Source organism: Hemicordylus capensis, chromosome 3 (genome assembly GCF_027244095.1).
Source record: "Hemicordylus capensis ecotype Gifberg chromosome 3, rHemCap1.1.pri, whole genome shotgun sequence".
Classification (NCBI taxonomy): domain Eukaryota; kingdom Metazoa; phylum Chordata; class Lepidosauria; order Squamata; family Cordylidae; genus Hemicordylus; species Hemicordylus capensis.
Window position 1 is genome coordinate 297878858 of NC_069659.1, and position 21994 is coordinate 297900851.

Sequence of the window (21994 nt, forward strand, 5' to 3'; positions counted from 1 at the left end):
CATTGGACACATGATTATCCCATTTGTGTTCTGCCTTTTCTCCAATGTGTTGCAGAACTATAACCCACTATCTTGAATTCATATTAGTGGTTGATACTTCGTAGGTTTCACAGTTAAATCCTGTTGAACATGCATAATGTGAATAAACCTTCAAGGAGTTCTCATTACAGTATGGACATTCCCAAGGGCAGATTTGATTTGAAAGATTACTAAAAAACTGTCCATCAGATTTTCCTTCTCTAGGTTACTTCATGAGAACATGAGATAATACTTCATCAAGGTTAAAACTAGACAAACAGAAAATGTATTAGAGAAAATCAGTGCTAAGCAAATTGGTCTTCCAAGAGAAGTGAACAAGGCAACTTATATTTGGTAACCAAAAGGTGGCAGAAACATGACCACAACTAGAGGGAAGTTTATTTAATCTGGATTTTTAAATGTTTTTTGGATGAGCATTCTGATATATACCTCCATGCTAATCCAAAAAACATTGAAAAATCCAGATTAAATAAATGGGATACAATTGATTACACAAAGCAGAATAAATCAACTTTTAAAGGGGTTTGCCCTCAAGATGGATGAGCATCTACATATAGCAGGAAGAAGCAATCTTGGGTATTTTCTTGTTTTCAGACTACAGCTCCCATCATTCCTGGCCACAATGGCCGAAGGGAGCTGTAGCCAAAAACCAACAAGTTACACAAGAATGGACAGAAGAATAGTTAAAATAGCAACACTGATTTACCAGTTGACAAGCAAAAAAGAAAAATGTAGCGTAGTCCCACTACAGCCTCTAGCAGTTGCAAAGCAATGGCAGACATGGGGGGGGTGGGGGGAGACAGATATCTGTGTGAGAATAGTATCTAATGATTCCAAGTACCTTTAGAAAAGAGCTATCAAAATCAAGATACATTAGATTCTACAACTCCAGCACAACATCCCTCTAGTTGAGTGGAGCCACCATTGAGCGAATGAGCTCAAAGAACCGGGTCCTCTGCCCCTCAGGGGCTGTGCCTTGCACCCCAGACACGCCCCCCTGCAACTGATGTCAGACGGGAGCATAGCTAAACACACCCTGTGTCTGATGTCAGACACAGGGGACAGGGCTGGGTGTGTGTGCGTACAGTGGCGGCAGAACCCGGGCCACTGCTGGCCTTCCTCCGCGTCTGCCTCTAGTGCGGGGCTGCTCAACTTCAGCCCTCCTGCAGATTTGACCCACAACTCCCACAATCCCTGGCTATTGGCCACTGTGACTGGGGATGATGGGAGTTGTCCAAAAACTGCTTGAGGGCCAAAGTTGAGCAGGCCTACTCTAGTAGTTTTTGGTGTCTACTATATATTTCTGTTTAGATTGTGAGCCCTTTTGGGACTGGGAACATTTTATTATTCTTTGTAAACTGCTTTGAGTGCTTTTGTTGAAAAGCAGTATATAAATAGTAGTTGTTACAATAGATTCTTTGCACTAGCAAAGCCTCATTCCCAATAAACCAAACAGAAAAAAGGCACTAAATCTGAATTTTAGTTAGATGAAGCATGCCTTGACATTCCAGAACTGACATATAGCTGAAAATTTTCAAAAGATTAGAAGAAGGGTTTTTTTTTCCTCCTTGGCAAAAAGGGTCTCAAAACATGTGTGTGCTGGATGGAAAAACTAGACCAGGAGATCTGATCATCATAATTGAATACCTTTAAATTTGCATCCTTCAATCCAAAACGTAATCCCTACATTTTGAAAATGTATACTCTGGATGCATGCATAGGTTTCCCACTGGAATTATAAGCAAAAATTGGTGGCGGGGGTGCATACTAAAGGGGGCTTTAACATTATATATGGAAACCTTTGGAACTAGAAAGACACTGCCCAAGAAAGACTTGATAGGAACATAGGAAGCTGCCATATACTGAGTCAGACCATTGGTCTATCTAGCTCAGTATTGTCTTCACAGACTGGCAGCGGCTTCTCCAAGGTTGCAGGCAGGAATCTCTCTCAGCCCTATCTTGGAGAAACCAGGGAGGGAACTTGAAACCTTCTGCTCTTCCCAGAGTGTCTCCATCCCCTAAGGGGAATATCTAAGTGACTGGCCCAGAGTCACCCAACTAGTATCATGGCTGAATACAACCAGAGCGGACCCTGCTTAGCTAAGGGGACAAGTCATGCTTGCTAGCACAAGACCAGCTCTCCTCTCTATAGAGACACTGCCCAACAAAGATGTGTAAGAGCTATAGTAGCAATTCTTCACATAAGACAATTTAAGGAAAGGCAGTAGCTATAGGAAAGTGCCAAACTGTCACGGATAGTGATACTGGCAGCAGCACAGACAAAAGCCTGTTGAGATTTGGCCCATTTTCCTCCCAAAGCCCAGCTGGCTAGAAGGGAATACATATGGAAATAGCCGAGATTAGAAGCAGGCAAGTCCTGGAGCAAGAAATGTCCCCCATTAGTTTACATGCAGAGTAATGCAAGCTGAACCAAAGCTTAAGGAAATGAGTCTGCAGCCAGCCCCCCACTAATAGAAGGTACCACCTTTTTTTACAAGCAGCAACCACCAATATAATATGCAGTCTTTGCCCAAAATGCCTTGCAATTGTTCTCTGCAGCATTGCACTTTCTCTTTTAAAATGAGGAAATTCTGCTGCGCCTTCTCCAGAACATCTATATGGAGATGATGATGCAGACAATCTTTGTTTCCCTCCATTTAAAAAAAAATCAAAAGCACAAAACATTGATTAGTGTTTAAAAAGGACATGGTTATAGAATTCTCTTTAAGGTAAGTAGCCTTGGTCTGGATAACATACTGCTATCATTTTCCAAATTTGGAACTGGTACTGCTATTGTTTTCCACGTTCTTTGGAAAAGGGTGTTCTTTCCCTCACATTTCTGTATCGTACCTCTCAGCAGCTTCACAAGGCTTCATTTGCACATGGCCCATCCACATTTGGGGAGTATTTTATGGCTGTTTCCCTCAAACACAAAGTAATCTTACATAGATTTAACTAAGACTATTCCAGACACTATTCCATTTTCTCCTCCCCCCCCCCACTTTCTGACTCCACCCCACACATTCTCTACAGGAACTCCACTGGGACAAACTTCTAAACAACAAAATTCATACTGGGTACAATAGTGGATGTACAATGGGTACAATGGTGAGGGTAATTATTATTATTATTATTATTACATTTATATCCCGCTCTTCCTCCAAGGAGCCCAGAGCAGTGTACTACATACTTGAGTTTCTCTTTCACAACAACCCTGTGAAGTAGGTTAGGCTGAGAGAGAAGTGACTGGCCCAGAGTCACCCAGCTAGTTTCATGGCTGAATGGGGATTTGAACTCGGGTCTCCCCGTTCCTAGTCCAGCACTCTAACCACTACACCACACTGGCTAATCCATTTATAGCTGAGGAGATCCAGCTCCACAAATAAAAACAAGGTTCATTTGATGAGTTTAAGATAATGGTAGCATGGCAAAAGCTTCACCACTCTTGTTTTTAGGCACAGCAGGGCTGACTAGAACAACTACCATGGGGGAGCAAGGGAGAGGCAAAGAACACTGTTAGTAGGTCAAGGATTTTGCTGTATCTTAACAACTTACAGAGGTAAGGTAATTGATGTTAGTTTATTTACCTTACTAAGTTTGCTTGACATTTTCAAACTTATTCAGAAGATGGGCCAGATCTCTTTTCAGAAAATCCTGCCTTTCTGGATTAGGCCAAACCTTCAGTCTGTTTTCCAGGCTAGTAGTGGTCTTTTTCTTTCCAAGACCCTGTGGCACAAAATACATGGGTGGAGCGAGAGGTCAGTACCAGGCCAGCTGAAATCTGCAGGTGAGATGATGCTGTACCCCACCCCCTGCACACATGGTCTCACACAGTCCAGCTCCTGGCTGGGAAGGAAACGAAGGGGTTGGCCTGGCTCTGGAGAAATCCTCTGCCTACCTGGTTGCACTGGCTTCTGCTGCTTTTGGGGGGGCAAAGACGTAAGGGAGGGAAGCTACTTCAAACAATGGAGGCCTTTAAAAATAATTCAACCTATTGATTGATTAAGTGCCGTCAAGTCCGTATCGACTCTTAGCAACCACTTAGATAGATTCTCTCCAGGATGATCTGTCTTCAACTTGGCCTTTAAGGTCTCTCAGTGGTGCATTCACTGCTGTCGTAATCGAGGCCATCCACTGTCCATCCACCATTCAACCTATAGAACCACAATATACTATGGCTATATCGTGTGACACTGCTGTAAAATTCCAGTTTGGCGGATGGGGGAACAAAAGGGCTCCCTCTACCCCTTGCAGTCATCCCTCCCTTGCACCCCCAGCACTGCACAGCATCCCTCCTGTGGCGGCTGCTGGTATCTATCTCATGTTTCTTTTTTAGACTATGAGCCCTTTGGGGGACAGGGAGCCATTTTTATTTATTGTATCTATGTAAACTGCTTTGGGAACTTTTTGTTGAAAAGCGGTATATAAATATCCGTCATATTCATTGCCATATCTGAGGCACAGCAATTGTGTCCTGGTTGACACTGCATTTCAAGGGCCTATCCAGGACGTAGTTAGCTACGCTCAGCAAACTGTCACCATACCAAGTGACTTCATCACAGCAAGAGCAGTCCTATTGGATCAGACCCAAGAGTCCCTCTAGTATCCCATTTCCCATAATGATCAACCAGTTGCCACTTGAAACCCACCGGCAGGGCTTGAGGGCAACAGCCCTTTCCCACTGATGCTCCCCTGCAGCTGGTATTTGATGGCACACTCTGAGTAATAAAGTTCCATATTCTCATGATGGCTAGTAGCCACTGATAAGCTAAACCACTCTATAAATTGGTCCTAAGAAACAAGCAGTGGTCCCAGCACAACTTATGAGTATATTCTCATCATGCAATATGGGTGGCTATAACCTAGATTCATGAGAGGCAAGATGTTATTTCAGAATCAAAACACAGTGATAGGTATCATTAGTCATCTACACATAGTTGCCGTAATGTAGAAGAAAGAACTCTAGGTAGCAAGGACAACATGCAATGTTAAGCTAAACACTTAATTGCAATCAATCTGCCAAGAGAATTGGCAAAGAGAGTTTGGAACTTCTATCATCTCATATTATGTGAGCTGAATTAAGAGTATGGATCTCCATGTTGAACCACCATATCCAGGGACCTTCATGTGTCATGGATCCATCTCTCTCAGGCATGGAGAGGCAAGGCATTCTTCTCCCAAGCCACTGATCCTACACATGTACTTATTCTGCTCTTCATGCTGTGTGAGCAATTAATTAGGAGTATGGCTACTGATCCTATTGTACGATAAGGAACCAGCTATGGCATTGTGGGCCATGGCGAAGATGTCAAGGGTCACTGCACTGGAAGCACAGGCCCACCCACCATACCTAGACTTATTCAAATAAAAGCTTGGGCCCTCTACTCGATAGCATAGACTAATGATTAATTCAGGCCAGCACTGGAAAGTTATATTGAGTAGTCATCCTTTCAGTTTTCTTCATCCCCCCTTCCTCTGTCCCCAAGCATCATGCCCACGCTTTGAGTGGCTGTAGGCAGTTTAGGCAAAGGCCTTTCAGTTCCTCTGTAGCTCAGTGGAGGATGCAGACTATCATGCCAATTTCCCATAAAACTGTATCAACCATGGCTAGCATTTTTCAGTGGGATCATGTGGGCAGATTACATGCTAAAGAACTACTCATTAACACAACTGCAGTTGCTTTAAGTATTATCTGTGATCTTCTCCCAAGAAATATACACACTCTGGAATAACACGGATCCCCTACCCACACACACACCCTTATTACACCACCTGCAGGTGCTATTGTGTGTTAATGAAACAGGGATATGGATGCACCTTTTTCTGTGGTGGGCTGCTGAGTTGTGTGAGGGATGCAGGCCGGTAAGGGCCTTGGAGGGCCTCTGAAGCACATCTTGTGGGGGAATATTCTGGAGTTGAGCTAAGCACCTCCAAGGTTTACTGATTCAGAGTAGGAAATGTGTGTGCTGGTTACCAAGGATCTGGTATGAGAATAAAAGGTATGTTAAGGAGGGAATTGAAATGGTGAAATGAGATTGTGTGCATGTATGTGTATATAATATATACAAATTATTGTATATACACATAATCTGTATATTATATATACACATGTATATATATTTCTCTCACGCACATGTATGTATATTTCAGGTTACCAATGGTGTGCATTAAGTGATGGTATTACACTCCCCCTGACACCAAATAGGAAAATTGCCATGCACTAAGTGGTCCATCATAGCTTGGTTCCTTGTCTGTAAAAGGGGAATTATAATAGCCTCTCAAGCCAGGATTGTTGGGGGAATGTCATGAAGCCATGCCATAAAACACTGTCAACTGTAAACAAATGTAAAGCAACACAAATGCTTAAAGGAAAACATTGTCATGGGCTGTTAAGAGACCAAAGTGGCTTATTGTAGCATGAGCTTTTGTGAGCAACTGTCTCCTTCAAGTCAAGAAAACATCCAGCCCTTTGCTACCTTGTCTGGTTTACTTCATGGCCCTGTCCTTTCAAGCATGGTCAAAAGCGGAGGCACAGACATCAGAGTAAGGCAGGCTTTATGATGTGCCTTCAGCAGAGAGAAAGAATCAGGGAGACACAGTGTACCTCCAAGTCTGGATCTAAGGAAGCCCCATTCACTTTCAATACATCTTAACCTTCTGCTATTACTCAAAACTGCTGCAGTGGTGCTAATCTATGCATTTAACCTCCAAATTTACTTAGCATTGCCAAACCAGATTTTAAACAGAGAGCAGAACAAAACAAAACAGTATGGTACCGCCTGCTAGGGGGGAAAAGACAGAAAAATAAATACTTTTTAAAACAAGTGAGAGAACTATCAGCTAGAATGGCATATGGATGCATTCAGAAGCAAATTGCAAAGTACTTCTTGGCTGCACCCAGACAAAAACTTCTTACACCGCAGGGCTGTATAATCGTGTTTAGTCACCTATAGTGATCCTACACATGAGTAAATGATTGCATCTGGACTGAGCAACTTGCATATTCAAACACTGGAAAATGTACTACTGTGTACTGAAGCCTCTTTCTGCTCCCACATCACCTGCATTAATTGAATAGATTAAACCAGGAGGCAGAACTAAAGCCCAAGTAACAAGTAGCTGAGATGAAGTACTGTCAAGGAGCAGCTACCACAGTGCTCCCCTGAGCAATCTGCAAAGATCACCCAGGGGAGGACCCTCCAGTGAGTTAATTGGAGATCGAGAGAAGAACAAGCAGTGGCTGCAGACAGCCGAGACAAGAAATGGGATTGGGGGCACACAGTCCCACGGGGGTCATTTTCAGTGGAATCTGTGCCTAATTTGAACTCAGCCATAAGTTGTGGTGATGTCATGTCACATCTTTGGCCCTCTTTGTCAGCTTGCTGCCTTTTAATGGCACTTCAAAATTCGCTGCCCTGTTACCGAGATACTCTATTGTTTTATGCTTTTATCGCTAGAAAGACAGCATTGCATAGTGATTAAGAGACTAAGCTACAAATTCTGAAGCTCCTAGTTCAACCTTCACCTCCACCAAAAATCCACTGGGCAGCTTTGGGAAAATCACTCTTCTGTCAGCTTCAGCCTCCACTTGTACCGTGTTTCCCCGAAAATAAGACAGTGTCTTATATTAATTTTAGCCCCCAAAAATTCACTAGGGCAATTAGCGGTACATCAGAAATTACTGCTAGGTCTTACTTTCGGGGTAGGTCTTACTTTCGGGGAAACAGGGTAGCACAGAGCTAATAATACTGATCTACTTCACAGGGCTGTGAAAGGAAAGAATTACAACACCACAACGTACGAGAAGTACTTTGAACACTTCTGTAAAAAGTAGCAGTATTATTAGATCACTCCTGCCTGCGCTTATACATGCTAGTACAGTTCGAGCTAGGACTAAAGACCCAGCTTTGACAGCACCACAATTTCCACACAGTTCGTTATTCTCAGACCATCACCAGTGATATCACATCCACTATGGAGTTAGTCCCCAGACTAGTCATTTTAATATCAGGAGCCATGGAGAAAAAGAAGAGTCTCCCTTGCAGTAGCAAATGCATATGTTTTCAGTTTGTTTTTAAAAAAAATCAAGATTATTTATATCTTGATAAGTTCCATATTAACAGTTTCTACCAGATTTTATATTACACTGTCTTGTTTTACATATACTCCTACATTTATAACATTTGAATGTTTGCTGTTGGGGGGGGGGGAAATGTATTAAAATCCAATTGCCACAAAGCACTAGTTAAATGTTGTTTAAAATAAAAGGAAGATTGGCCTCTGAGAAACATAGGAAGCTACCTTATACCATTGGTCCATCTAGGCCAGTATGGTGTAGTGGTTAGAGTGTTGGACTAGGACCAGGGAGACCTGAGTTCAAATTCCCATTCAGCCATGAAACTCACTGGGTGACTCTGGGCTAGTCACATATCTCTTAGCCTAACCTATCTCACAGGGTTGTTGTGAGGATCAGCATAACCATGTATACTGCTCTGGGCTCCTTGAAGGAAGAGCGGGATATAAATAAATAAATAAAAATTGGTCATCTATTGTCTCTACTGACTGACAGTGGCTCTCCAAGGTTTCAGGCAGGAATCTCTCCCAGCCTTATCTAGAGATGCCAGGGAGTGAACCTGGGATCTTCTGCATGCAAGCAACTCGTCTGCCACTGAACTATGGCCCCATCCCCAAAGGGAATATCTGACAGCAGACAGTGCTCACATGTAGTCATCCATCCAAATGCAAACCAGGGCAGACCCTGCTTAGCAAAGGGGACCATTCATGCTCACAATTGCCAGATCAGCTCTTACACCCAAGGTAATATATAGCACTCATAGATGGCCTCTTATTTCAGAAGGCAACATACCAAAGTCATGAAATGGAATCATAACTTCCTCTCTGCACCAGTTTGTTTAATTTGGCTTATGCTCTAATATATTCTGAATGGAGATTTCTTCGCCAGTTTCCCTAGATCACCCCAGCCGTAGATCAAAGTAAGCCCCTCAATGGGACTTGATCTGTATGTAAATGACTCAGATACTCACAGTTGCAAAAACAGTTTTCAGCCAATCCACCGTTTGAAACAAATCATGAAGGTTGGCTGAGCCACTAATGCTAAGCACACATAATGACTTTACGGGATGAAGACATAGGCGCTATGTCACATAATATGCAAGGGCAGTATTTTTGTAGCATGCTTACTTCAGGAGTAGGCATGTACATAGTAAACAGATAGCCAGGAGCAGCAAATGGATGAGGTTTGCAGGCATGTATTTATCACCTCTGCAGACACACCTTCCATTCATACATTGGTGTTCACCACCGAGACATACAACACACATGCTGCAAAGACATTTTTCATGTTATATAAAGTGGCCCCAAGCCCAGTAATTCCAAGAAACATTTTTCTTTTGTAATTCTGTATATATAGGACGGCACGTCTTAGTTTAATATGAATGTTATATCTCTTCTGAGTCAAGCAGAGATGTACAGTTCTGACATTTATCCTTTCTAAGGATGGGACAACTTAACTTCTTAGCAGAGAAGCATCATCTGGCACTTGGGAATTGACAGATCTTAAACTAAGGCAGTGAGGGTAGAACCAAGTCCACCGAGGTGTGACACACCCAGAATGGAGAAAAGCTACACATTCAATATTATATTTGCCTAGAGTTTATGGGGAAGTGTCACTTTGATGCTTACCAAAGCAAATCAGGCCTAAGAACAGAAGAGGTCGTGACCATGGGCGCATCAGCCCAACAGGGAAAGTCTGTCAGAAACATGTTTCAAATACTGTGACACCAACCAAGAAAAAGCAAAAAAAAGAGTATATCACATCATTTTAGTCTTCAGCTGGAAGAAGAGCATGGAAACAGACGCCAAAATGTTATCCTTAGCAGCTTGGACACCCAGGCTCGCTGCAGCATTACTTTGCGGAAGCAGTACAAATGACAAACCTGGGAGGAGGAGAAGGGAGATGACAGGCATTGCATACAATATCGATCCTGCCAAGACATCTCAGTGGAAAGCAATACATGGCTTTCACAAGGGCTGACGTTACCATAGGTTCCATCTATTCCAGAACAATGTACTGCATCCCAGGCAATGAAAGGGACAAGAAAATAAGAGGTGATAAAAGTGAAAATGGGTAGTCACCATGAACATTTCATATGAATCTACTAATGGAAGGCAAGCAGGAAGGGAGAAATTCCAGTCCCAGAATAATAGTTAGAAACAACAACTTTATTTTGCAACATTCATTCAACAAAGAATTCCCAATTAAAACCTCTCTATATGAGATATAGCAGGAAAAACAGCAGAAGGGAGTGAAAATGGAAAAGGGATTGCATGCTGCTAGGGTATATCTGCAGGACAGAGAACCTTCCTCAGTGCATTACCATAACAAAAATTGTGGTACTAAAGGGCAAGCAAAAATTCACCCCAAAGCAGGGCATTTCACCCCAACACACCAAGATCTTGACATGGTTGCAGTTCAAAGTGCTCCTTTTAAACCACCCAAATTGTTCCTGAGAACTCAAGTCCTTCCGCCATTAGTTTTCAAATACTGTTCCAGTTCATACTATTTCTCCAGTGGCTGTCTTGCTGCCTCCCTGTGCTCAGGCAATTTTGGCTAGCCATTTTTCCAAGTCCTCGATATCGCCGCTACTCTCTTCTCCCTTGCTTCCTCTGGCGCTGCATTCCACAAATTCCACTTTCATGGGCAGCTGAGAGAAATCGAATTCTTTGCCCTTCTTCCCAAGCTGAGAGCCAGATCCGGAGTTTGAACTATCCAATGTGCTCGGGGCAGCTGAAAGGGTCACTCGTAAGGTATTGCTGTTGGAGAAGAGATGTTTTTTCACACACAAGTCTGCACTAGATCAGAGGGTCAAGGTTGTATGCAACCTACATCACATTTAGAGAGATTTTATTTTGATCTATGCTTTGGGAACTTTTGTTGAAAAGTAGTATATAAATATTTGTCATATTTGTATTCATTTTTGTACTGTGTTTAGCAAAATGTGGTGTTCTGTGTTGGGAGGAACTGTGTGCTTCTGCTCTGCAGTGTTTTTCAAGGCAGGGTTGCAAAATTAGTGCATTCTGCTTGTTTTGGCCATAGGGAACATTGGGGAGCTCAAAACACCCTATTGTTCCCCATGGGTAGGTCCTAGGGACACCAAAGTGGGTTGGGTGGTATGGCGTATGGCCTACCACCCAAATCACAAAAGAAATGCATAAGCAGATGATTAACAAAAAAATTTTTAACCTTTCCCCAAAACCCTCATAGGATCCTAGCCCACACTGGTGTCCCTAGGACCTACCCATGGGGAACAATGGAGTGATTAGAGTTCCCCATTCTCTATGGCTGAATCACTCGAATTGATTAAAGTTGATTCATTGAAACAACCTGTTTCAATGAATCAATTTGAGTATTTTGCAATTTGATTCAAGTGCAAACTGAATCACAAGATCTGATTTGTGCATATCTTTACCAGATGCTGCTGGAGGAAATGGCAGCTTCTTTCCCAGGGCAAATAGCAGCTGACAAGGACCAAACCAGACTGGGTCACAGTGGGGGTAAACGGTAAGAAGTCTCCTCCCCGCATCATTATTCTAATCCAGATTGTACCACCCCAGTGGTTGATACTTGCAGGGGTGGGGAAGACACCATGCAGGGCCAATGATAAGTTTGATATAACATAGTTTGGCCCTCAGTGTGGTACAGTGCTCAGTCCATATTACACTACTGCCACCTGCTGGACACCAAAGGGAAACCAGTGGCAATCAATCTATTGTCTAATAGTATTCTTCACCCCACTATAACTGTCTGGATGACTGCAAGATTTCAAAAATATGTGAACCCCACCCCCCGCCCCAAAACTGGTTTGATTAAACTTGATTTCTATGGCTGCTTTGGACAATATCTTACTGGCCCATGCTATTAGGAAGGGGATACGCCAAAAGCATATCTACCATGACTTCACCCATGGGTGTCCAACCACCCTGCTGGCATGTCCCTTTATCATGTGGGAAGTCTGCTCATCCAAGTGGCACCTCTATACATGGTCCAAATATTGAGTCTATATACAGTCCCTGCACTTTTCCCAGGACTTCAGGGGCGTGTTGATGGACGGATAGATAGATGGCAGCGGGTGGGGCACACTAGGATGAATATGGTAAGTTTGTTGGCGTTGCGGGATGTGATGGGATGATGTCCGGATGTTTCTGGATGATGTCATGATGAATGTGCTCTTGGCGAGTCACCATCCTGATTGTGTGGACCAGTAAGGTATTGTCTGAACCAGCCAATTTAATTCAACAGCTCTTCATGCATCAGAATAGTCAGGACATTCCTACCAGGCAGTACTGTCAGTAGCATGGGCTCTATTCTGTATAGCAAATAGCTACCTCAGTGCTCCTTCCCCTCCTACCACATCATTCTGATTAACTGCAAAGCATGTCACAGGAAACACAAAGCAGGTGTGGGCAGGAATGTCTGACAGGCACATGAATGAGATTTGACAAGTCAACCCTTACAACTTACAGTTCTTTTTCCAGCTGCTGCTGTATGAGTTTCGAAGATTTTGCCATTGTTACATCTACAGAAGGAAAGAAAATATGTCTGTATTATCACATACAAAGTTAAGCAGAAGAAAACACAACTGCTTTGGCTTATATTGACAATGAATATTTCATACAGGAGTCTCCAATTTTGTATTTGGCTTTTTGCTACTAGGTAAAGTGTGCCATCAAGTCGATTTCGACTCCTGGTGCCCACAGAGCCCTGTGGTTTTCTTTGGTAAAACACAGGAGGGGTTTACCATTACCTCCTCCTGCACAGTATGAGATGATGCCTTTCAGCATCTTCCTAGATTGCTGCTGCCCAATATAGTAGCAGCGGGGATTCGAACCGGCAACCTTCTGCTTGTTAGTCAAGCATTCCCCCACTGCGCCATTAGGTGGTTATTGCAACTAGGCACTTTGAATTACACTGCACAAGTGGTTCTGATGACAGCAGATTGGCAGTTGTACAAGTGGAAACTGACAGAGTGAGAGACCAGTGAAGGCTCTGGGGAGAATAATGGACTTTTTAAAAACTGTCTTTGCTAGCAAAGTCAAAGGGTCAGTGAAAAGGAAGAGGACAGGCAGGCAAGAGACAGCAAAACCAGCTTCCGCACAACTCCCACAATCCATTTCTTTCCCTAGATTTAAAAGCAATTATACCCTACATCTCTTGTGTTAGAATCTAATGCCACAATGCAGAGTTTTATTCCTAGAGCGCACAGAGTATGACTTAAGGATCACTGCAAACAATTCCAGCATTGAAAAGCAGACCTAATCATCATCCAAGTGCTGAGAGAGGTGCTGACATCAATACTGCTGCACTGGTGCTTACCATCACCTCTTGCATGTCACAGCTCTGCCATGCAATGACTTCTGTACTGCTCCAGAATTTGGGCAGGACAGTGGCCCTCTCACACGGTTTGTGTGGAATCCTTTGAGTTTTTATGGCTGCAGTGATTTTCCCTCAGAGGCCAACCTAAAATTATTCAAATATGCCTGCTTTCCAAGGAGGATCCTGTCTGCAAACCCACATGGAGAGGATAGCCTGCCCAGAACTCATTGAGTCCCAACCACATGTGTCTTTTAGATCAAGATAACTTGAGATGCCGGTACTCCCTGTATTAAGTAAGCTAGGCGAATGGTCTCCACCAGCCAATGTGAGATTCCAAATCTTACTAGTTCTGGCTTTAAGCATTGAAGAACCATCTAAGAACTTGGTAAAGTTTAACACAAAACAAATTATTGTTTATTTTATAATTAAAACTTGGGGTTTTCTTTTTATTCTTTTTTTTTTAGGCAGACTTTAGATTCTGTTAAACAGATGGCTTTTAGAATATACTGTCCTGAACTACTTCCATCTTCTTTTCTGATCCTTCTGTCCTTGCCAGCTCTCCAACACAAGTTCTCAATGCTGAAAGACTCTCCCAGCAGAGGGTATCTCCTCCTCTGATGTAGGACACGCTTTTCTGGCAGAGTGTTCCAAGAGGCCCTTTGAAGACTGCAGCAGATCATCAGTCTGCCTTTAGCAGCTTTTTCTTTGTTTCTTAGCCAGGGGATTAGATATTTCTGCTTCTACCTAGGGGCTTAGATATTTCTGTGTCTACCTAGACTCTCCACATATCATTCCACTGAAGGTCTGGATGTCACCCAATAGGTTTCATTTGGATGAGATGTAATTGCAACACATGCATATGCTTCACATCTTAGGCAAGAAAGAGGCTATGGAAAAATGTCAAGAATCTACTCCATTCCTACTATCACACACAAATGATCACCACATTGTTTCCAAGTGGATATACAGTACCTTGCTTATTGCAGGCTATTAGCAGAGGTGGTGCATTTTTCAGCACCATGCTGTCAATCAGGACCTGGTACAGGAACTCTGCCACATCTTTCATCTCCCGCTGGAATGCTACACTATCCACAACAAACACAACTGCCCTGCACAAAAAGAACATAAAAGCATGACCGTAAAGGACTGTTTTTCATCAGGCAGTCTCACTTGCACAGAAGTGTGGATAAGGTAAGAAACAGCTGCACAAATGCCTACTGGCTGCTTTCTTCAAATAAAATTCAGCTCAAGTGAGAAAAATCCCCATCTGTCTTCCAAGCTTGCTAAAGGGCTGGACGGATAGACACTACAGCAATCTTAACACCTTCCTCTGTTAATCTGCCATCCTTTCCTCTCTCCACTTTACAGCACATTCTCTCCTCTTTGCATGCCATAGCATGTTCTCTTTCTGCGCCACATCTGCACCCCTTTCTTACAGCCACCCCATATTTCTTGGTTCCCCTATTCACAGGCATCTCTGTGACGTCATTCTCAGCTACCACTTCTTTGACTCTCTGCACTCCTCTCTCCCTTTCTCTTCCTAAATTTAGTTTGTGAATATGTAGTTTCTGCCCCACACCCATCTTATTTCTCTTCATCTTTGCCAAGCTCAGTAGCTAGAGCACACAAGGCTTTCACTCACCCAGCAGTTCACATAAACTGTTTCAAACACATAGGAACCTAGGAAGCTGCCTTATACTGAGTCAGACTATTCATCCATCTAGCTCAATATCATCTGCACCAGGGATTCTCAACGCTGGGTCCCCAGATGATATTGGACTTCAACCCCCATAATCCCCAGCCCCAGTGGCCTTTGGTTGGGAATTATGGGAGCTGAAGTCCAATAACATCTGGGGACCCAACACTGAGAATCCCTGGTCTACACTGACTGGTAGTGGCTCTCCTATGTTTCAAGCAGGAGTCTTTTCCAGCCCTATCTCAAGATGCCAGGGTCTGAACCTGGGGCCTTTTGCATACAAAGCATTCTCTACCACTGAGCTATGGCCCCATCCCCAAAGGTGGGGTCTCCCACCCAGGCACTGACCACACCAAGACCTGTTTAGCTTCAACAAGGCGGCTGCATCATGTGCCCTTAGACCATGGTCTGGGACCAATGGGCTGTACAGGTGGCTAGCCAGCTAGCTACGACAGTCTGAAAAACCGGCGCTAACTCCACCACGCACCTCTGAATTTAAGTTGAGGGGAGTCCAATAGAGGCGGCTATAAATTCACAGAAATGGGGAGGGGGTGGGATACCCCCGTGTACCAATATGCTCTTTGGGTCTTTGTATGTTCAACTATGTCTGCACAGTCAAGTACTGTACATAGGGAGAGTTTGTCTGTATTGTAGATCACTGGCTGCTAGATATCCCCACAAAGATGTGGCGAAAAGGCCACAAGGATTTTGAAATTCCCCCAGTGAGTTAAAAATAAGCAAGGATTGAACTGTAATTGATCTGAAGGTCTTATGTTGTGCAGGTCTGCTCTAGGTAATCAGGTTTATAAAGTGGCTGCTGGTCCTCATTGGAACATTTCATATCCCATAAAAGAAAGTCTAATAAAAAAATAAATAAATAATGGCATAAAGAGGCATATAAAAACAACATTTTATATACCTCCTTGTTGCAAAAATAGAAGTTCTCAAAGCAGTTTATGTAGCCAAAAAGGGGAGGGGGCTGTCTCCCTGTCCCAAAAGGGCTCAAGGTATAAAAAGAAACAAATGGGAGTCATCAGCAAGAGTCACTGGAGGGATGTTACGCTGGACTGAACAGTGACAATTGCTGTTTCTTGGCTGAATATAAGAAATCATATACACTAAACTTTCTCTAGGAAAGCTCCTGCTCCTGCCAATTTCAAACATCTCCTGTTGGTTTTTTCCTATCCAACTGATCAGGCAGAGAAGTTCAAAGCAAAGGAGGCACAGAGAAAATGAGCTACATAAACAACATCATGGGGTACCTAAGCTTGCTTGTAGCAATGATGCCTGATGTGTTCCACCATCATCTCCATCATCTGAGCTTTCTGTTTACAGGCTGAAAGGCACAACTCTGATATTTACCTGGCTGCAGCCTTGAACCTATCCAAGAACTGAAGTCGTAAACTCTCATGGCCTGGAAGGTCAATCAAAGTCACATTTGTGTTCTGTACAAAAAAGCAGTAAACATTCTGATTAACACTTAATGAGTCAGACATGGCTCATTTAGACTGAAGGCCACAGTCAGCTTTCTGGCTTACATACCGCACAGTCTGCCATCCTTCTAAGCGAGATGCCCACATGCTGCAGCATTCCATTGGAAGACCCTCTGCCACTGCTTGCAAATATGCCGAGCCTCTGTGGCTCCTAAGCACATGTCACTGCTCCATTGGGAATCATGGGAGCTTCATCGCTGGAATGGTGACATTGTACTTAGGAGCCCTGGAGGCTTTGAGTGTTTGCAAGCAGCGTCAGAGTACCTTGCAGCAGAACGCTGCAGCATGTGGGCATCTTGCTTAGAAGGGTGGTAGACAGCACAGTATGTAAGCCATTGTATTCTGAATAGATCCATACATTCTCCTTACTTTCCTGTCATTACTAAGAGGATCAATTTCAGTTTGTTCCAAATAGGTAATGCACCATTTTGAGAGAAATAGTCTTAAATACTTATAGTCCTACTTAATGTGAGAAACTGCTCTAAACAGACATGTTTAGTTTAGTAGATGGGACACACATCTCTAGAGAGTGATAAGAGGACAACCTGAGTATAACAGTACAAGCAGGCCCGTGGTTCCCAAACTTTGATGAGTAGTGTACCCCTTCTGATATCTCAGACAATTTCAAGTATCGCCAACTAGAATTTTTTAAAAGTCTTGCTGCTACAACTACTTTTTGTTTGACTTACATTCTGCATGGAATAAAGAGAAGTGGGCCTACAGAAAGTTGTTATTATTAAAAAATTTATACCGCCCTTCCAAAAGGCTCAAGGCAGTTTACATTAAAACACCATTAAAATCAATTAACAATAAAAATAAAAATTATAAACTGCATAAAATAATAATTAACAATTGAAACATCATAAAACACCAATTAAATAGCCAAAACAATTAAAAAACAAGTTTTAAAAAGCTGAGAAAGCTTGGTTGAAGAGATGTGTTTTCAGAAGTTTCTTAATTAAGTTACAAGATACCCTCAGGAAAGCTCTCAAGTACCCCTGTGACAGAGGAGGCTCCTTATTTGGGGGCAGAGGGGGCGTTGCCCCCATCCTTGCCAGCCCCCCATTCTCTCACCAAACATACCATTCCTTCCTCTCTGTGTGTCTGTCTCTCTTGCTAATGTTGCGTTTGCATTTTCACTGTTTGACACTAGATGGCACTGGCTCTCGGTCTTTTTTCTAAATTCCTTTGTCAAGCCATTTCCTCCCCTGAGAGTGTTCAGTGGGATCCTTGCTCCCAAATAAAGTAATTACCATACTTACTACCCACTACCCAAATTGCATATTAAGTGCCTCAGCACCAAGCAGGATGTGCCTTTCTTCTCTTGCTCGCATCCACCCCCACCCCCGGGTGGGCAGGGGCTAGCCCAGCCCCCAACCAATCAGAAGTAAGAAGAGCTTACAGGCACCTATTCTGACCAATAGCCAGCAAACAAGGCCAGCCCAATCATCTAATTTCCCAGGGTCCTTCTAGACAGGCTGAGCACTCTCTGGAGATCTGTGCACAAAATGGGAGCACTCATTGCAAGCAAATGGAATTCATAACAGGTAGTAGGAGCTCTGGCTACCTTTCTCCAGCCTCACTCTAGTGAGAAGGCAGCCCTTTTCTCTCACTCATCACCCTGACCAAGCCTTCAGAAGGCACTGGATTTCTCCAGCATTTGCTGGGAGTTTTTCTCTTTTCCTTTCCTTTTTAAAAAATCTTGCCAAAATTCAGAGATCTAGAGAATGAGGGGGAAGTGGGTGATACAGTAGACTGGCACTTCCTCTGGGTAGTTCTTTTACTAACAAACAAGCAGCCCCCGCTCCCACCTTCCCTCTTCTTCTGAGACTTTAAGCAAAGCCCCTTGTTAGCTCCTTTCTCTTTCTCTTACTCTTTTAGCTCTTGAAGGTGAAAGAGAAAACCCAGAAGAGCTGCTGCCAATCGGAAGAGAATTATGGGCTAGATGGGTCCATGGTCTAGCTTATTATAAGGCAGCTTCCTAGCTTTCCACAAACACACATGTATCAGTGTAACCTCCCCTCTCCACTCTTCAGCAGCCCTGAATGAAGGGTCATTTGAGAGAAGCCTGTTGCAGAATGGGAACAGCCTATGTGCCATGGCCCAGGGAAGGAGTGAGGTCAATGGATTCCTCTATGAGAGGATTAGACAGGCTGACATTCATTGTAATGGCCAAGGGCATTACCAAAAGCCTGAACAGAGAGGGAGAATGGGTCAAAATACACTTTGAGGGAACATCTTCCACAGGTGAACCTCTGCACTTTTGGGAGAAAGCCTACTCTCCATTTTTGCAAAGCAAGTACAAAACCACACTTATAAAAAAAGCATATTCCAAAATCACATCTGTTATAGATTATAAAATCAACCAGTCTAGGAAGAACATCATAGAACAAAAAACTTGACATCTCCTTACCTTGTCATTTTTTACTCTGTAGGGAGCAGAATTCTCAGTTATAGAAGTCTGTGTATTCTGGAAATTGCCTGTTAACAGCTATTAAAAGAAAGAAAGCAAATAAAATGAAATATCCCCAGTCTAATTAAAATTATTTGCCTAACTACAATCTAAACCCTAGCAGAAAATTAGGAAAAGAATTTATTTCAGAACTATGCCTTGAATTAGGACATTTAATAAATTTCAATGTATTATTCAATTTAAAATTAAATACTTATATATAAATAATTTAACTCTCCCCTGAATTTAGTCATTTAATAAACTGCACTTAAAAATGAACACATCACTAGCCCTATTCAGACATTATGTTATACATGCATACAGGCGTCTGTACACAAGTACTGTCCTTGTGTGAACGACTGCACATGCATTCATTTTAAACATGAGCCTGGGACTGAAGCCAGTGAGGATTCCCTTTTACAAGCAAAGGAGTGGGGGGAGCCTTGAAAGAGGCTGGCAAGAGGGCATATTTCAAAGTAGATTCCGGTTTTTACAACAGTGGCCACTCCTCAAAGCACATGGTACCCTCCAGCAACCTGCCTAGGCAGTGGCTGTGCAATTCCGGCCTCTGCACCCACAGAGCAGTTTCCAGCAACCTGCCTGCGTGACGGCTCAGTTCCAGCCTTCACGCATCCATGGAAGCCAGAATCGCATCACTGTGCAGGTTGCTGGAGGGAGCGACACGAATATGGGCTGCACTGGGGGGCTTTGAGGAGTGACCACCGCTGGGCCAGCAAAAACCTTAATCTACTTTTAAAGATCCCTCTTGCCACAACAACGGCTGCCCTTTAGAAGACCTTTCAAGGATTCCCCCACCCCTTTGCTTGTAAAGGGGAATGTCAATTTTTTATTAATGTGTTTGCAAAAGGGAAGTGTAAACATTTTGAAATTTGTAGGATGTCAACTTCATTATGGCAGGATTGTGTATGCAAAATGTGGTATCTGTAGGTAATCAGGAAGTAGTGTATCACTTTCTGTCACAAACACACCCACTCACTCTTCAAAATATAACAGATAAAAGCACAATACTTAACTAGGAAGCATAAAATATTTTCATCCATATTACATCTCTGAGTGCTTTACTAAGATATTCCAGGAGTGGATCATAAAGAATTTCCCCTTGTAATAAAAGGGCAAAGAGACAAGTACAGATATGGAAAATAGTCCAAAAGACTAAATACCAAGAGAGGAAGCCACATACCCTAACTAACAGAAGAGTTTTTCCTGAGTCACAGAGGCCCACCAGAAGCACTGCTCTCCGACTGCTTTTTCTGGTCTGGATAAGCTTCCAAATTACTACAAGGGAAAAGATAACAGAGTATTTTCTGTACCCATACCCAACACAACTCATAGTTCCCTACTTAAGAAAGCCAGTCATCTTACACATGCACCCTCTAATCAGACCAGAGCGAAAGCTACTTCAGGTTTTGTATCCTGGATAAATTTTTTCATCACAAGGATATTCATGTCCCCCCCACCCCCCACCCCATACGTACATTTAATATATTTGACAAAGGGAGTTAATTTATCAGAATAGTCAAACACATTTACAAATTAACATGAATGGACATTTTAGTAAAGTTGGCCTCTTTCAACTTTGACAGCTACCATATTTCTCAAAGCAGTCTTGCCTGCCTCTTCTGACTACAATGCCATGCTTGTTCCGCATTTGGAGACATTTCAATTATTTATAAATAGTAAAAGTGTGTTCAATCTGTCACAATCAAACATCAAGACAATTCAAAGATATCTGATTTTTTTTTATAAATATATCAAAGGGGACCTCACTGAAGATTAACAGGATTCAGATACCCTGGTAAGGATCAACTGAAGGGTGAAAAGGTATTTACTATTACGTGTAGTGTGCGGAGCATATCACGTAAACACTGAGGTACACACTCTACTTGGTCTTCTGCAGAGAGAGCTAATGGGAGTGTGCCAGTGTGTTCCCATTTGCCCTCATCACATGTTGGTTCTTCAGTGAATGAACCGAAGCGGCTTCGTGGCCAAGCAGGTCTTCCCCGACCCAATTGGGTTCAACACGATAGCCACTGCAGCACACTAGGCTCAATGACAGATGGCGCAGGCGGGCGGGGAGCAGAGGACTACCTTTTCTATGGAGAGTGGACCTGTGCCCTTAACACCTGCATGGCAGGCAGCTATCGAACCGGTGAGTCTTCAGTATTGTTTCACTTAAACCTAGCATGATCCGCTTTTCATCTGAAGGTGATGCAGCGCGGCGCGACAAGCTGCACCTGCTAAATGGCTGCCTGCCACGCCGCCTTTAAAAGCACGAAGCCGATTCAGGACTCTGCGGCTTGGAAGGGCCCGGCCTCGCAGGGTCTCCTTCCCGCCTTCCGCGCTGAAACTCACGCAGGGACAGGAGCACCACAAGCAGGGCGGCCGCGACCGAGATGAGCAGCGGAACCTGGTCCGCCAACGGAGCTTCTTGCGAAGGGAGCGACCCGTCGCGCGCGGCTGTCACCTCGGCGGCATTCATTTCCAACGGCTGGGCTCGCGCTGGGTCCGGCTGCCTGAGACGCGCGACGTGTCCTTTCCCCCCGGCGGCAACCTTCCGCTCTGCGCCGCCACGCGCAGTGGCTTCCGGTGCTTCATGGGAATTGTAGTTCGCTTCTCCGCCCCTTATTCTCGAGCTGGAGGAAAGAGGAGAAGATAGTATCTCCGATATACTAGAAAGCGACGTGAGAAGGGTAGTGTTCTGTGAAGTTCTTCACATGCCTGTCTGTTACATGAAAAAACCCCAAAGAGTTGGGGGACTAAAGATGAGACTAAATCAATCTAAGTCTACGCCATCAGATGCGTGAAGGATTGTGCTTAATTGGCCCTGGCAGATATGCATACGTGGACAAATGTGTTGGTACCCCTCCACGAAAAAAGAAGGACCCACAATTGTCTCTGAA

General features: G+C 43.5%; 1 protein-coding gene across 1 annotated transcript; it reads right to left on the bottom strand.

Moving 5' to 3' along the window:
• Positions 1 to 10260: 10260 nt before the first annotated feature.
• On the bottom strand, positions 10261 to 21554 carry SRPRB (SRP receptor subunit beta; the record flags this gene model as incomplete). Its single annotated transcript, XM_053308998.1, has 7 exons — positions 10261 to 10872; positions 12581 to 12635; positions 14405 to 14541; positions 16491 to 16573; positions 19035 to 19112; positions 20275 to 20369; positions 21329 to 21554. Coding segments are annotated over 7 exons (891 nt in total), but the record flags the coding sequence as incomplete, so codon positions are not given.
• Between the last annotated feature and the right edge of the window lie 440 nt (positions 21555 to 21994).